The 15,171-nt window shown below is 48.2% G+C and overlaps 1 protein-coding gene across 1 annotated transcript; it reads right to left on the bottom strand.

Moving 5' to 3' along the window:
- Positions 1–4,144: 4,144 nt before the first annotated feature.
- LOC149369732 (uncharacterized) lies at positions 4,145–12,975 on the bottom strand. The gene is made up of 2 exons (XM_089576253.1): positions 12,871–12,975; positions 4,145–5,233 (listed from the first exon to the last, which is right to left on the bottom strand). Exons 1-2 carry the CDS (start codon positions 12,973–12,975, stop codon positions 4,169–4,171), a joined length of 1,170 nt encoding a protein of 389 aa, XP_089432379.1. The 3' UTR covers positions 4,145–4,168.
- Between the last annotated feature and the right edge of the window lie 2,196 nt (positions 12,976–15,171).

Here is a 15,171-nt window from a genome sequence, read left to right as displayed (position 1 = left end):
AAGACGAAACTGGACGTTCCATCCTGGCCGTCTCGGTGTGCGTTGGCATCTTCTCGGTATTGGCGTTCCTCTGCCGTCTAGACGCGGCGCTACCTGTACCAACTGCTACGTGACACTGGTGGAGGTTGCGGGCTCGACGTCCCATGTCCAACACCTCTTCAGACAGCCGCTCATCGAGTCCCGACCAGCTACCGCTTGTCTGCACGCCCGTTCACCGCAGCAGCCACCGGCTCCTGGGACTGGTCCCAGAGTTTGGTCTCCTCCCAAAAGAGGCACGCAGTCATCGACCTGGTGAGCATACCACCATGGCGCAGGCTAGCGCTTCACACTTGACGCTACAGCAACCCCGCGTGCCAGCCAGCTTCCATGGCGTCACTTTCGAAGACGTTGAAGACTGGCTTGACCAGTTTGATCGGGTTGCCGATTTTAACCAATGGAGCCCTGCGCAGAAGCTGCGGAACGTGCATTTCGCCCTCGAAGACGGAGCCAAGATTTGGTTCGAGAACAGAGAGGCCGATCTCCAAAGCTGGGATACCTTCCGCCAGCAGGTCCGGGACACCTTTGCTAGCACGGACCGCCGTGATCGTGCGCGGCGCCTCCTGGACGCTCACGTCCAAAAGCCTAATGAGAGCCTTGCCATGTTCGCCGAGGACGTGACCCGTCTTTGTCGGCGCGCTGACCCAGATATGGCGGAATCCACGAAGCTCCGCCACTTGATGCAAGGTGTGAAGGACCAACTCTTCGCTGGTTTGGTCCGGAATCCCACGCAGACGGTAGCCGACTTCATCAAAGAGGCGACCGCCATTGAGCGGGCCTTGCATCAGCGCTGCCGCCGAAATGACTCCTTGTGCGGTGAGCCAAGCGCCAGTGCGGCTTCTTTGAGCGTGTCTAGCGACAATTCGTCGCGGCGTGAGCTCATACGCGCGGTGGTCCGTGAAGAGCTCCAGAAACTGACCCTTGCCTCGTCTGATCCGACGGCTGCTTCTCTTACCGAGGTTGTGCGCGGCGAGATTCGCCAAGCATTTTCACTGCCTCCTCCAGTCATGCCGGAGCCACGCCCCATGAGCTACGCGGCAGCTCTCCGTTCCGAGTTGCCACCTGTGCAACGCTTGCCATACCACCCGCCGCCGCCAACCGCTCCGCCACCGTCATTCTACCAGCGGCCTCAGCGAGCACCTGCCATGCGTCCACCGGCCCGGAAGGCGGCTGTTTGGCGCACTTTATTTTATTTATTTATTTATAAATACTGCTGTCTCTGAGGAGAGACATAGCAGGAGTGGGTGAATACATGAGTAAAAACAAATAACATGGGTAGCATAAAAATAGATAACACAGAAATATTAAAAACAGATCAACGGGTCAAATTGTCAGGCAACTGAACAACAAACTCTTCAATTGGCAATGAACGAAGTGAGCCGTCCAATCCATTCCAAATTTCAACGGTTAGAGGGAAAAAAGAAAATTTAAAACAATCTATATGTGGTTTGAAGGGAACAATGTTTAATGGGTGGTTCCGTGGGGTTGCACGTGCGCTTGATGACACAAATGTGAAGGGTGCCTGAATGCCAGATGATGTGTGAACGATCTTGTGCAGCATAATGATGCGTTCACGTGTGCGTCTATGTTCTAATGTTTGTAAAGATAAACTGTGCATATGGGAAGAAGGTGAAAACTTGCGATCATACCGGCTGAAGATGACTCTTATTGCTTTCTTTTGAACTGATTCTAAACGGTCAATGTCGCGCGCGTAATGAGGGGACCAGACAATTGAGGCGTACTCCAGGATGGGTCGAACTAGTGATTTGTAAGCAGTTAATTTACATTCCTTCGTGGCATTTTTTAAGGTTCGTTTGAGATAACCAAGTTTGCGAAGTGCTTTCCCAGATATGTTATTTATGTGAGCATTCCATTTTAAGTTATGCGAAAATATAACGCCCAGGTATCTGAACTCGCTGACGTGGGTCAAGCAGTTACCGTTGTTACTGTAAGAGAAATGCAGCGGATTCTTTTTGTTACCAAAGGTCATTGCAACTGTTTTAGTGAAATTAATTTTCATTTGCCATGCATTACTCCATTCACAGAACAATGAAAACACTTTGTTTAGTTCCTGATGATCATCGGCGTTAGCAACGTTGCGGTAAAGCACACAGTCATCGGCATATAGGCGTAACTTCACTGCGGTGTCGTTAGTAACATTAGCTACATCATTAATAAAAATTATAAAAAGTAGAGGCCCAAGCACCGACCCTTGGGGCACACCTGAAGTTACAGTGACTGACGATGACTGTACATGGTTAAAAGTGACGAACTGGGATCTTAAGTTTAAGTAGTCGGTTATCCAGTCCAGTAACTTATTGCCGTTAAACATGGTGCGTAATTTACGAAGAAGCTTATTATGGCAGACCATGTCAAATGCTTTGGAGTAATCTATAAATATTGCATCGATTTGATCACGGTTATTTAAAGCGGAAGCGATGTCGTGAGTAAATTCAATGACCTGAGTGACAGTGGAAAAACCAGATCGAAAACCGTGCTGACAGTGTGACAGTAGATTATGACAAGTTAAGAACTGAACAAGGTGCTTGTGAATAATGTGCTCAAGAAGCTTGCAGCAAGTGGAAATTAGGGAGATCGGTCGGTAATTACTAATTCGTTGTTTATCGCCAGATTTAAACACCGGGATGACATTGGCAATTTTCCAAGCCCGGGGAACGGAGGATGTGTCCAGTGATTTGTTGAAAATCACTGTAAGGTAACGGGCACTCCATTCCGAGTACCTCTTTAAAAACATGTTAGGTATGGCGTCTGGTCCCGCACTTTTAGTTGTGTCAATTTTTACTAACAGATTGTGAACCCCAGGGTAACTTACTTCGAGGTTGGGTAACTGGTGTTCCGAGCTATGAATGAAGGGAGGATTGGTACCATCATCAAGATGAAAGACAGAGTGAAAGTAGCTATTGAAGGCTTCAGAAATGGTTACGGGATCAATGCAAGGCTGCTCGTTGATAATGAAAGATACAGAGTCATGGGAAGAGGGTAATATTGTTTTCCAAAATTTCGATGGGTTCTCTTTCATGAATGTTGACAGTGTTGTGTTGAAGTAAAAGTGTTTAGCTTGTGTCATTTTTGTCTTTAGCTCCGACTTGAGTGAAAGTAGTAGTGAATCGCGGCTTTCGTTTCCTGGCCGGCTGCGCTTGCGCAAGCGCTTGATGCGTCTTATGAGATGAATTATGTCTCTTGTGTACCACGGATGCTTCGGGTTATGTTTCACACATTTTGTGGGGACGAAATGAAGCACACAGCTATGTACTAAATTATAAAACTGCTCTAATAAAGCATCAACACCACACGTTTCACTGTCTGTCACGAAATCTCCGAAAGACGACGCTAGCAGTTCAGTAATAGCACGGTCGTTGGCACGGGTAAAATCTTTAACAATATTGAAATTCGGCTTATGGGGCTCACAAACCACATTAAATTGCATGAAAACACACTTCTGATCTGACAGTCCGTCGACTACATCACACTGAAATCCGTATTGCAGCAACTGTTCATTAACAAAAACAAGGTCAAGAACAGAGTTTTCTCGAGTTGGACATTACACGACTTGTGTTAAATCATATGATATAGCCATATTAATTAGGGATTCACAAACAACCTTGTCACGACCTGTTGAAATTAACAACTTCCAATCGATACAAGGAGCATTGAAATCACCTGTAATGGTCATTTTATACTTGTGGAGCCTGTGTTCCGCTATGTATTCTGTAATGTGCGAGAAAATATTTTCCGAACCGGGCGGACGGTACACAGCACCCACGACTGTCACGAAACCAGAAATGTTTAACCGGCACCAAACAGACTCAGTATTCGGAAGTTCTGGCAATACAAAAATTTCAATGCCTTTTCTAATGAACAGAGCTACGCCCCCTCCTCTAGCAAACTGCCTGTCGTTTCTGATCACCGAGTAATCTGGAGGCAAAAATTCTACATCTGATATGGAGTTGTCCAACCATGTTTCTGTTACGCAAATAACTGACGGAGTGTAACATTCTACAAGCCAATTGAAATCTTCAATCTTATTAAGCAAGCTTCTAGCATTTAAGTTCAAAAGAGTCAGCTTCTGCTTTTCTTTCTGCTCATTTCTACCTTTCTGCTCATTAACGAGTCACTCTGTGTCCCTAGGCACTGCAGCACGTGCAGCCTTGACAAGCCTTTTGGAAACATCATCCCAAGTGTAACGAACACTGTCGACTATCAGGGAATCGTATTGCAACCTATACTTATCTGCTTCTTTGCGGATATCAACCGAGTTGTCCCAGAGAGCCTTCCTAATGTGTCGTACACGCGCAGAAAAGTCTTCGCTAATGTGCGTATCAGATCCTTTTAGTTTTCTGGCGTTTTTAAGGATGGAAAGCTTGGTTCTAAAGTCTAGCAGTTTAAAAATGACAGGTCTCGTCTTTTCAGTTGTTTGCTTGCCAAGCCTGTGACAGCGTTCAATACCTTCACATTGGATTCCAAGTTTGGAATACAGTAACTCCGATACAGAAGCCAATAGCCCCTCAGAAGTTTCATTTGATGGTTCCTTCAAGCCATAGATGATTAAGTTATTCCTACGGGATCGGTTTTCCAGGTCATCATTTTTGCGGTCAAGTTTGGTAATGACATCTTTAAGATTCTCAACAGTTATCTCAAGATCATGAACACGCTGAAGAGCGTCGTTAGCAGTTGAAGCCAACGCCTCTATGTGCGTAATACGCTGTTCAAAGGTAGCCATTCTAGAGTTGAGCGCGGAAAGCTCTGCGCTGATTCGTGCTTGTCCAGCTAGCAGCTCCGTTAGCATTTCCTCTGACTTTGGGCCTGGATTTGTCTCGACATCGCCGGACAGTTGCAACAAAATTCTTAACGAATGCAGTAGGCAAGAAAAAATACACACAAAGTGCTGAGGGTCTGGCAGCAGCAATAAGAAACGATCATCGCTCCTATAACATTTGAAAGCGTATTTGTGGCCTACCTGCAAAATGAAGCACACGTGTTTGCAAGAACCGTTCGCCATGCCGCTGCCAGACCCACTGAAGAGGATTGGCCGGTGTGTTGCTTTTATATCCCGTCGGGTCCGTGTCGATGACGTTCCGGGGTTGTGCCATGCGTGGTCGAGACAAGCGAGATCGACGGAAGATGAGGTTATGGTTGCATTGCCATCTATCGGTTGACATATGTTAGGGTGGGCTGTCTAAAAGGAAAGTAAAATAATAGAGCCCGGCCCGCACCGCTTAGAGCACAACGGGCTTAAACCAATATAAAATAAATAAAAGGGAAAAAGAAAATTTTGCATTGCAGAAAAAAAAAAGAAAAAAGGCGGGGTTCTACCATCATCAGCGAAACCACAGCCGAGGGGGGGGCCCGGCTCAACGGCATTTATTTCTGTGGTAATTATACAACTGTTCTTGGAATCTTGACGTAAATTTGTCTTGCTTTTTTTTTCTAACTTAATTCCACAACTAATCTTTGCATCTTGACGTACAATAGGCTTGGTTTCTTGTTCTCCATCTGCGCTGTGAAGTTCTCGTAGACCTCAGGATACAGGTGGTGGAAGTCACTCTGTCTTCCGAACCATGAATTACTGCCTGCAAGACTTGTTAAAAACTCAAGCACATATTAATTCCTCTTAAGGGAAGTGAACTCGATAGGGGACTTAATGTTTGTATAAAAGAGGCTATAAACGGTAACAACAAGGATACATAACGATAAAACGTTAACTAGAGTCGTAGTAGCATGGGGTGTATTGGGTATATTACTTTCTGTTGTTCAGTGTAATTACTGTTGTTTATATTAAATAGAAAACATTCTATTGCTCTCACATTGGATGCACTGTTGGGTATTCAAATATATCTACTGCAGTACCTAATTTATTCGGATATTAAAAGTGTGGACAAAATAGTAAACATCGGCATATAAATTGAATACAAAAATGTTAGTGCATTTCGCTTGAATGTTTTGTGTTAATTATACATTCAGCATTACGAACATTACCCTCGTTCCTAGGGTATTAGGATTAATAAGGTGCCGCATACTTCTTAGGACTTGTATCTCAAGCAGCATACGGCTCCCCAGGATATGGATCCCAAAAGTATACTTTTTCTTTTTTTTTCTTTTTTTCAACGGGTGACGGTACAAGACTTTTTCTTTGTAATGAATCAGTTTTTTTTCCTCTCTCTCTCTTAGTCTCTTAGTCCTTTGCGCTGACCGAGAAACATGTCTGCCTCGGGGGTTAGGACACATCTCCACTCTGTGTAACCAGGTTAGGGAACAGGTGCTCCTTCAAGGGGTGCTCGACCCGAAGGGAGCTATTTCGCTCTGATAGAGCTACAGTGTTGCTTGAGTTGACAACATCATGGGAGCTTCGCTATGAGCTACCAAGCAAGGGTAGTCTCGTGGCCATGGGAGCCCAGTGGCTCAACATAGTGACTGTAGGTGGACAGGACTTCCTTGACTTTACAAGGCTGAAGAGCGGTTGGGCATTGAAGAGCTGCCTCTCAGTGCTCTTGTATTCAGTAGCCTACATACCCAATCTTTCGTTGGGAATTTTGCTTATGCGAGACATTCTGTCCCTGTGAGGGTGGAGGTTGGCTGGGCAGTGGAGTACTGCTAGCCTGCAGTGCTCTTCCATTGGGAGATGCCCAGTCCATTTAGTCGTGGTCGGGATTGAGGGTGGTTGTCTGCTCATAACAAGCAACAAGTGTGTGTCATTGACGGTAAAATTAGCACTATTGAAAGTGCCTTACAACAAGTTCCCATTATCAGTGTCTTCCCTCCCGTCCGGCGACGAAATTCCAGGTCAGTGTTTTAATTACGTTCGAGAATTTTGTCGTTTATGATTTGAACAATTTCTTCAATTATTTTTATTGCCTTATCCTGTTTAACTATTTCAGGTTTATGGTTTGTGACATCACCCGATACAAACTTTTTAAGATTACTAGCTTTTTCTTTAGTAAAGTTGCAGTCACTTAAGTAATGGTCAAATGTTGATGCTGATTTTTTACAACAACATTGATCGCTCTCTAGAATGCCGAATCGTTTTAAATAAAAGGGAAATCGCCCGTGTCCGCTTATCGCTTGAGATGAAAGATAGTTGGTTGGAAAAAATTTAGGTATATTTGAAACAGTTGGGATCCATTGATAAGTATAAGTTTCCAACCCTTCGTCCTGCCAAATACGATTCCATTTCCTTATAGTTTCTTTATATAGTTCAGCTTTAATGAATTGTTTAGTCATAGGGTGTTCGGTCAGCAGGAACTGAATGGAGGGCCCGTGAGCGTGCATTTTCCATGAAGGATGCCTGAAGAAGAAGCATTGCTGCACTTCTGATCAGCAGCCGCTCTGTTACCATTGCGGGGAAGCCGGCCACCTGTATCGCCGTTGCCCCTACCGTGAAATCGGCCTCCGGGGTTTCCCGCGTGACGCTCCCTGTCCCCGTTTCGGTGAGCGACCCCACGAAATAGAGGAGTACCTTGCTGCCCATGACACCACCTCTACCCGCCCATCCCGATCTTCGTCTCCCGCACGCATCACGTCGCCCAGCCGCCAGGCTTTCTCAGGTGGATGTGGGGCCGGTATCCAAGCCCGCGCCGGGGAAACTGAAAGCGGCGACCTCAGGGGGGAAGGTTCCTGACAGCGGGTATAAGGAAGACCCCCGAACGCCACCGGAGCGCGATGCCGAGATCCCGATGCCGCCGCAGCCCGATTGTGTGACCCCGAGTTTCCCTGACACCGATGCAGTTAGCGCCGACCTCCGCATTGACGTTGACGGGCACCCAGTGACTGCTTTAGTCGATACAGGCGCGGATTTTTCGATAATAAGAAAGGACCTCGCGGATCGCCTCAGCAAGGTAAAGACAGAATGGGATGGACCTCAAGTTCGTACTGCTGGCGGTCACCTCATGACGCCTGTCGGAAGATGCACTGCTCGAGTCACCATTGCCAATTCTGCTTTTGTTGGCACTTTTGTTGTTCTGCCGCACTGCTGCAAAGACCTGATCCTCGGTATGGACTTCTTGCGTGAGCATGGTGCCATCATAAACCTTCCTGATCGTCTGGTAACATTTTCGACCCCTGGAACAATTTCAGCCGACACCGAACCACGCAAAGCGGCGCTGCGCATAATCGACGCCGATGTGACCGTGCCTCCGCGATCATGTGCCCTCGTTACCGTCATTTATGACGACCGGTGCAGTGCTTACGGCGTAGCAGAACAGAACACTGCGCTTGTGCTCTCTCGTGGGGTCTGCATCGCGAGAGGTATCGTCACGCTACGGAATGGCCTGGCAGGTGAACTTCTAACGAATTTCGGGACCGAACGGCAACACATCGCCAAGGGCACTGCGGTCGCATACTTCGAGGGCATCGCCGAAACTAACGACTGCCTTGCCCTCCAGAGCAAAACGTCCACTTCTTGCACACCTCACTTGATCCTCGACGTGAACCCAGGCTTACCCCCAGCCGATAGGGAGAGCCTAGTCGGCCTCCTGCATCAGTTCCAAGACTGTTTGTCGTTTACGTCGGCAGTCAAACAGACGCCTCTCTTTAAGCACCGCATCATTACGGACTACAGTACCCGACCAATCCGACAAAACCCATACCGTGTCTCACTGCCATAGCTGAAAAAGTCCAAGAGATGCTGCAGGATGGTGTTATTCAGCCATCGAGGAGCCCGTGGGCTTCGCCTGTGGTTTTGATTAAGAAGAAGGACGGTAGTCTGCGATTTTGCGTTGACTACCGGAAGCTTAACCAGGTTACCAAGAAAGACGTCTACCCGTTACCACGCAATGACGACTCTCTTGACCGGCTGCGGCACGCGCGCTACTTTTCTTCGCTGGACTTAAAAAGTGGTTACTGGCAGATCGAAGTTGACGAGCGGGATCGCGAGAAGACAGCGTTCGTGACGCCAGATGGCCTTTATGAGTTCAAGGTCCTTCTTTTCGGTTTGTGTTCGGCTCCGGCAACATTTCAGAGAATGATGAATGCTGTTTTGTCGGGCCTGAAATGGCAGACGTGCTTGGTATACCTGGACGACGTTGTTGTATTTTCGCCAACGTTCGAAGAACACCTCCAGCGCCTCTTGACCGTGCTACAGGCTATAAAATCTGCCGGCCTGACCTTGAAGCCCGAGAAATGCCACTTTGGTTATGAGGAGCTCCTTTTCCTGGGCCATGTCGTCAGCCATCATGGAGTCCTGTCAGATCCTGCTAAAACAGCTGCCGTCGCCAACTGTCCCACTCCTTCGGACAAGAAAACAGTCCGGCGTTTTTTGGGCCTTTGCGCGTATTACCGGCGGTTAATTGCCAACTTTTCCCGATTTGCTGCACCGTTGACGCATCTTACAAGAGAGGACGTCCCATTCGCGTGAACGGAACAGCAGCAGCAGGCATTTGATGCATTACGGCGACGCTTGCAAACCACGCCTGTCCTTGGCCATTTCGATTGTCGTGCGGAGACTTTGGTCCACACAGATGCCAGCAACGTTGGCCTCGGTGCTGTACTCGTCCAATGGCAGGACGGCGCTGAGCGCGTGATAGCATACGCCAGCAGCACTCTGTCTCGTGCTGAATCTAATTACTCCACGACCGAAAAAATAATCCCTTGCCGTGGTATGGGCTGTGACGAAATTTCGAAATTACCTGTACGGCCGGCATTTTCAAGTCGTAACCGACCACCACTCTCTCTGCTGGTTGACGAACTTACGGGATCCATCTGACCGCCTTGCGCTTTGGAGCTCACGTCTTCAGGAGTTTGACATGTCCATCGTGTATAAATCAGGGCGCCAGCACAACGATGCCGACTGCATGTCCAGATATCCAGTCGAGGCTGCGCGCGACGACGACGAACCAGACTTTCCTCTCATTGCAGCCGTAGACGCAGCGACTATTTCCAGTCAGCAACGTGAAGACCCGGCGCTGAAACCTCTCATCTACTTCCTGGAAGCACGTACCACGGAGGTTCCCCAGCCCTTCGCAAGAACCCAGTCCTCCTTTTGTCTGCGCAACAACGTGCTGTACAAAGCCAACTTTTCTCCAACCGGAAGCGACTACCTCCTCGTCATTCCAGCGAATCTCCGTGAAGAAATCTTGCAGGCGTGTCATGACGAGCCCACCGCAGGTCACCTCGGCTATGCCCGCACTCTGGCTCGGATCAAAAAGAGCTATTACTGGCCTAAGCTTGCGGTGACGGTACGACACTATGTGCGCACGTGCCGTAATTGTCAACGACGAAAAACACCCCCTGTCAAGCCAGCTGGACTTTTACATCCCGTTCAAGTGCCCAGACTCCCGTTTGAGCAAGTTGGCATGGACCTTCTCGGCCCTTTTCCAACTTCATCTTCGGGAAACCGGTGGATTATCGTCGCAACTGATTACCTTACGCGCTACGCTGAAACCAAGGCCCTCCAGCGCGGCACAGCAGCCGAGGCTGCGAAATTTTTTGTGGAACGCATCGTCCTCTGGCATGGCGCTCCAGCACTAATTATCACGGATAGAAGCACCGCTTTCACTGCCAAACTCTTGGAATCGCTCATGCGGCTGAGTGGCACTACTCACAGGAAAACAACCGCCTACCATCCCCAGACGAATGGCCTGACCGAGCGCCTCAACAAAACTCTCGTCGACATGCTGTCCATGTATGTTGACGTTGACCATTGATCTTGGGACGATATCCTGCCATATATTGCTTTCGCGTATAACATTGCTCAACAGTAAACCACGCGGAGGACGCCCTTCTGTCTGTTGTACGGCCGCGAAGTGTCGACAATGTTGGAAGCAATGCTGCCCCATGATGGCCGCGACCCCGACGTTGGCGTCGAGGAGTTCACGCTTCGCGCAGAAGAAGCTCGACAACTTGCAAGAGTGCGCATCCTGAACCAACAAGACCGTGACGCCCGACGTTACAACCGCCGCCACAGACTGATAACGTTCGCCCCGGACGACAAAGTGTGGGTATGGACCCCCATTCGACGCCGTGGTCTTTCCAAAAAACTGCTCAGCCCCTACCGAGTTCTCCGTCAGTTAAGCGACGTAACCTATGAAGTTCTCCCGGATGGGGCTTCCCGGATTACTCGCCGTCAGCAGAGACCATAGATTGTTCATGTAGTGCGGATGAAGCCCTACTTTTTGCAAGACAGTTAGTGACTAAGTGCTGCGCGTTAGTCTATTTTTCTTTCTCCCTATTTTCTTGTTTAAGCATCGGGCCGATGCTCTTTCCGAGAGGGAGGGTAATGCCGCGTCTACAACAATAGCCGCTCGGTGGCTGTTCGGCACGCAGCTCGTGCGCCACGCTGTTCGATGCTGAAGAAGAAACTGGACGTTCCATCCTGGCCGTCTCGGTGTGCGTTGGCATCTTCTCGGTGTTGGCGTTCCTCTCCCGTCTAGACGCGGCGCTACCTGTACCAACTGCTACGTGACAATATGCGAAAAACTCGTAGGCCCTGTACACCCAGTGTTGATTTTAACATGTGCCACATTTTAGCCTGAGCCGACCACAAACCTTGTGTCTGGCGCTGTTTGGCCTTAGATGGCCTTGCGGCAATATAAAACCTAACATCATCATCATTGTTTCGCATATGCTTCGGTATCGGAGCTACTATGATTTTATTTCTTTGAACTTTCTCTAGAGAAGATTGAAAATACAGGGCTCGTATGTCCGCCATCATGCCTACACGCCTTAAAAGGGCGTGGCCGGCTTGTGCTTGTTGGAGTCGGTCTGTTCGTGACGTGAGGATTGCTTCTTGGATTTCGGAGTATGTGTTGAAAAGGCCAAGGGCGTGAAGTTTCTCTCTTCAGGTGCTGGACGGAAGATTAAGGGCCGTTCTATATGCCCCTCTTATTATAGTGTCAGTCTGCGGTTCTTCCTGTTTCGTGCTCTTGTGGAATGCATCTCCATATGTTAATCTACTGAGGACTAGCACTTGGACTAATCGAATCATGCCTTTTTTCGCATGCATTGGCGATGTCGGGTGATACGGCAATAATGCGGGTTATTTGAATAGTGGTGGTGTGGGTCGCCTTGAGATTGCTCTGGATCCAAAGTCCAACGATCCTAATATGCTCCACTTCCTTTACGGGCTGCCCTTCTATCGTAATGTTGATCGGGCCCGGTGATCTGTGTCGCGGATTATGAAATCGTAGTCAGACTTCTGTCGGGAGCAATGAAGACCGCTTTTCGAGGCAAGATCTTATGCGACTTGTGCTGCTTCCTGTCGCATGGTTTCTTTGTGGCCTAAGGAGCTGTTAGTGGTCCATATCGTTATATCATCAGAATACAACTTATATCGCATATAGAGGAATGTTTGGGATATACAGCGTATATCCGATATGGGGCAGCCGAGAAGGGTAACTCAGCACTCTCAAGGCTACGCCCTCTCCATCGCCTGTGGATAGTTTGGTTTGGTTTATTGGGGCTTCACGTCCCGAAGCGACTCAGGCTATGAGAGGCGCCGTAGTGAAGGGCTCCGGAAATTTCGACAACCTGGGCTTCCTTAACGTGCACTGGCATCGCACAGTACACGGGCCTCTAGAACTTCGCCTCGATCGAAATGCAGCCGCCGCGGGCCTATGAATAGAATTTACGCAAACCTTCTCGATCCTTCGAGGGCGCGCGAGCGGGCATGCTGCCTTTTGCGGCCCGCCGGATAGCGAGGTGGGGAGAGCAGCAACGTACACTGGGTCAGGCGCTCGCTTGGCAACTCCGTTCGGGGTTTACAAGGGGTTCGTCACGTAGTTCACACCGGTTAGCGTGGTTTGGATGATTTGCGCAATATCTTTGCAACCGCTTTGTGGTGGTGCCGAAGATAATGATGTTAGAGCCTGGATGGAGGCGTACCAAGTACTTCGAGTCTTCAGTGGTACCGCCGCAGGCCTGGAACACGGCCCTGAACACTTGGTGATTTGTGCAGTTCTTGACCGGGATACCCTTCTTCGGTCGCATGAGGATTTTTAAGTCGCCGTTCGGAAGTGGCTGCAGTTTGTGCGCCGTTTTATAGAAGGAGTTTGGATTTCGAGGGAGGGTTGAGTAAAGGGAGGTGTAGTTTTTCACCTACAGGAGCGTTTTCGCCCTTGAGCAGGCGGCGGTTCGTGCGCTTGTATAGTTTGAGCGCCTAGTTGGAGTACAGGTCCTACTGCAGCGTCCCCTGCATCAGGCCTCCCTCCGTGGGTGAGTGGTGGAAAATCCGGGAGTGGCGTCCTGGGTTTCCACGTCGGCAAGTTCGTGGCCTCCCTCCGCTACCTTCGCCAGCGAGCACAACCCGCTGTGGCAGGCTGGAGACGCAGCGGCGTCGGCCATATGATGCGTTGACGTGGCTCGCCGTTCCGATATGCGGCGCCGAGGCGGCGTTACTATTTATTTATTATTTATTTACAAGTACTGCGGTCTCAAGGAGACCAAGCACGTGGGCATGTGTTCAACACTTTCATTTCATTAACATCAAGTGATAAGTTATTCTCTTGTGTTTGACATGGGGGGAGCAGCAAAAAGTGAACAAAAATGAACAAGTTCACATTTCCGCTGCCGCATTTCCGCATTTCCGCATTAACGACCTTCGCATAATCAGAAAAAAATGCACTTGCATGCGCTACTGCGCAGAAAAAACACAGAAAAAACCCAACTGAATCAAAAGACGGGAAAATGACACCGAAAATTACGTTACAAATTACATAAGTAGCGCCTGGTCAAAATTGTGAGTGGAGAAAATTTCAGCCAGCAGATCGTTCCACTGACTAACTGTACGAGGAAAAAAGAATTTTTAAATAAATTAGTGCGTGCGTGGAAAGGCAGCAAATTGTGAGCGTGACGGTGTCTTGATGGGCGTGGCAGGTATGGTTGAATGTACTGCCGTCCGTTGAATTTCAGGGACTTATGATACATCGTGAAAAGAAATTTAAGTGGTGCTATAGATCTCCGTGACTCTAAGGTAGGTATGTGGTTGACAGCCATAAGTTGTGACGGGGAATCTGTGGACCTGAACTTTTTAAAGATGAACCTTACTGCTCGTCTAAATGTAAACCATTACAAGTTTACATTTATCCTTTAGGTGAATGGGATCCCATAATATTGCTGCGTATTCTAATTTTGGCAATATGTACGTTCTGTAGGCTAGAAGTTTTAAATCAGGAGGTGCTGTTTTCAGTTTGTGACGCAGAAAACCGGGTTTTCGAGAGGCGGCTGCGCAAATGTTCTCAATGTGTTTTGACCATGAAAGAGTGTTTGTAAACGTTACACCGAGGTATTTGTATTCTGTGATTTCCTTTATTTGGGTATTAGTGATGCAATACGAAAATGAAAGTGTTGTTTTTTGTTCGTAACGCGAAGTAATACAATTTTTTCAGTGTTTAAGGTCATGGACCAAGCCGAGCACCATTCATTAAGTGTGGTTAAACTATTGTTTAATTGAAGTTGATCACCACGGTACGTAACCTGTTTAAAGAGCAGACAATCGTCCGCAAACAGTCTGATGTTAACATGAGGATGGGCAGCACTAGTTATATGATTAACATAGATTAAGAAAAGAATCGGTCCTAGTACACTTCCCTGACGCACTCCGGATAAAACCGGTAATGCCTTGGAGACATGGCCATTAACATCCACGAACTGAGTGCGGTTTGAAAGGTACGCTCTTATCCAGTTTATGATAAATGCAGGAAAAGTGAGATTACTTAGTTTTTCAAGAAGTTTGCCTCGAGGAACGCGATCGAACGCTTTGCTGAAATCAAGGAAATAAGATCAGCCTGCCGAGAAGAATCAAGTGTTAGAGCGATTTCGTGAACAGTTGTTAAAAGCTGCGTACATGTCGACAAACCCTTCCGAAATCCATGCTGGAATGGAGAGAGTAAGTTGTTATCTTCAAGAAAATTCGTAATGTAGTGAGCGATAATGTGTTGGAGTGTTTTGCAGCTCGTAGATGTGAGCGAAATGGGGCGGTAGTTCTCCACAAGCTGACGGTCACCCTTTTTGTGGACTGCTTTCCTTTCCCGCTTTCCTTGGCTTTATGCGGCGCCGTCGCCTTGGAGGTCAACTTAAACCGCTTGGGTACTCGCTTTAAGTCCCTTGTGCACTCACGCGCAAAGATCTCGTAGAGGTTCCTTTGGTGTTGACGAAGCCCTGAGATAGAAATTTCCAGTACTATTA

Source organism: Amblyomma mixtum, chromosome 1 (genome assembly GCF_055824585.1).
Source record: "Amblyomma mixtum isolate Tamu chromosome 1, ASM5582458v1, whole genome shotgun sequence".
NCBI lineage: Eukaryota > Metazoa > Arthropoda > Arachnida > Ixodida > Ixodidae > Amblyomma > Amblyomma mixtum.
Note: the sequence above shows the minus strand (reverse complement) of the source record. Positions and strands in the feature narration are given on the sequence as shown.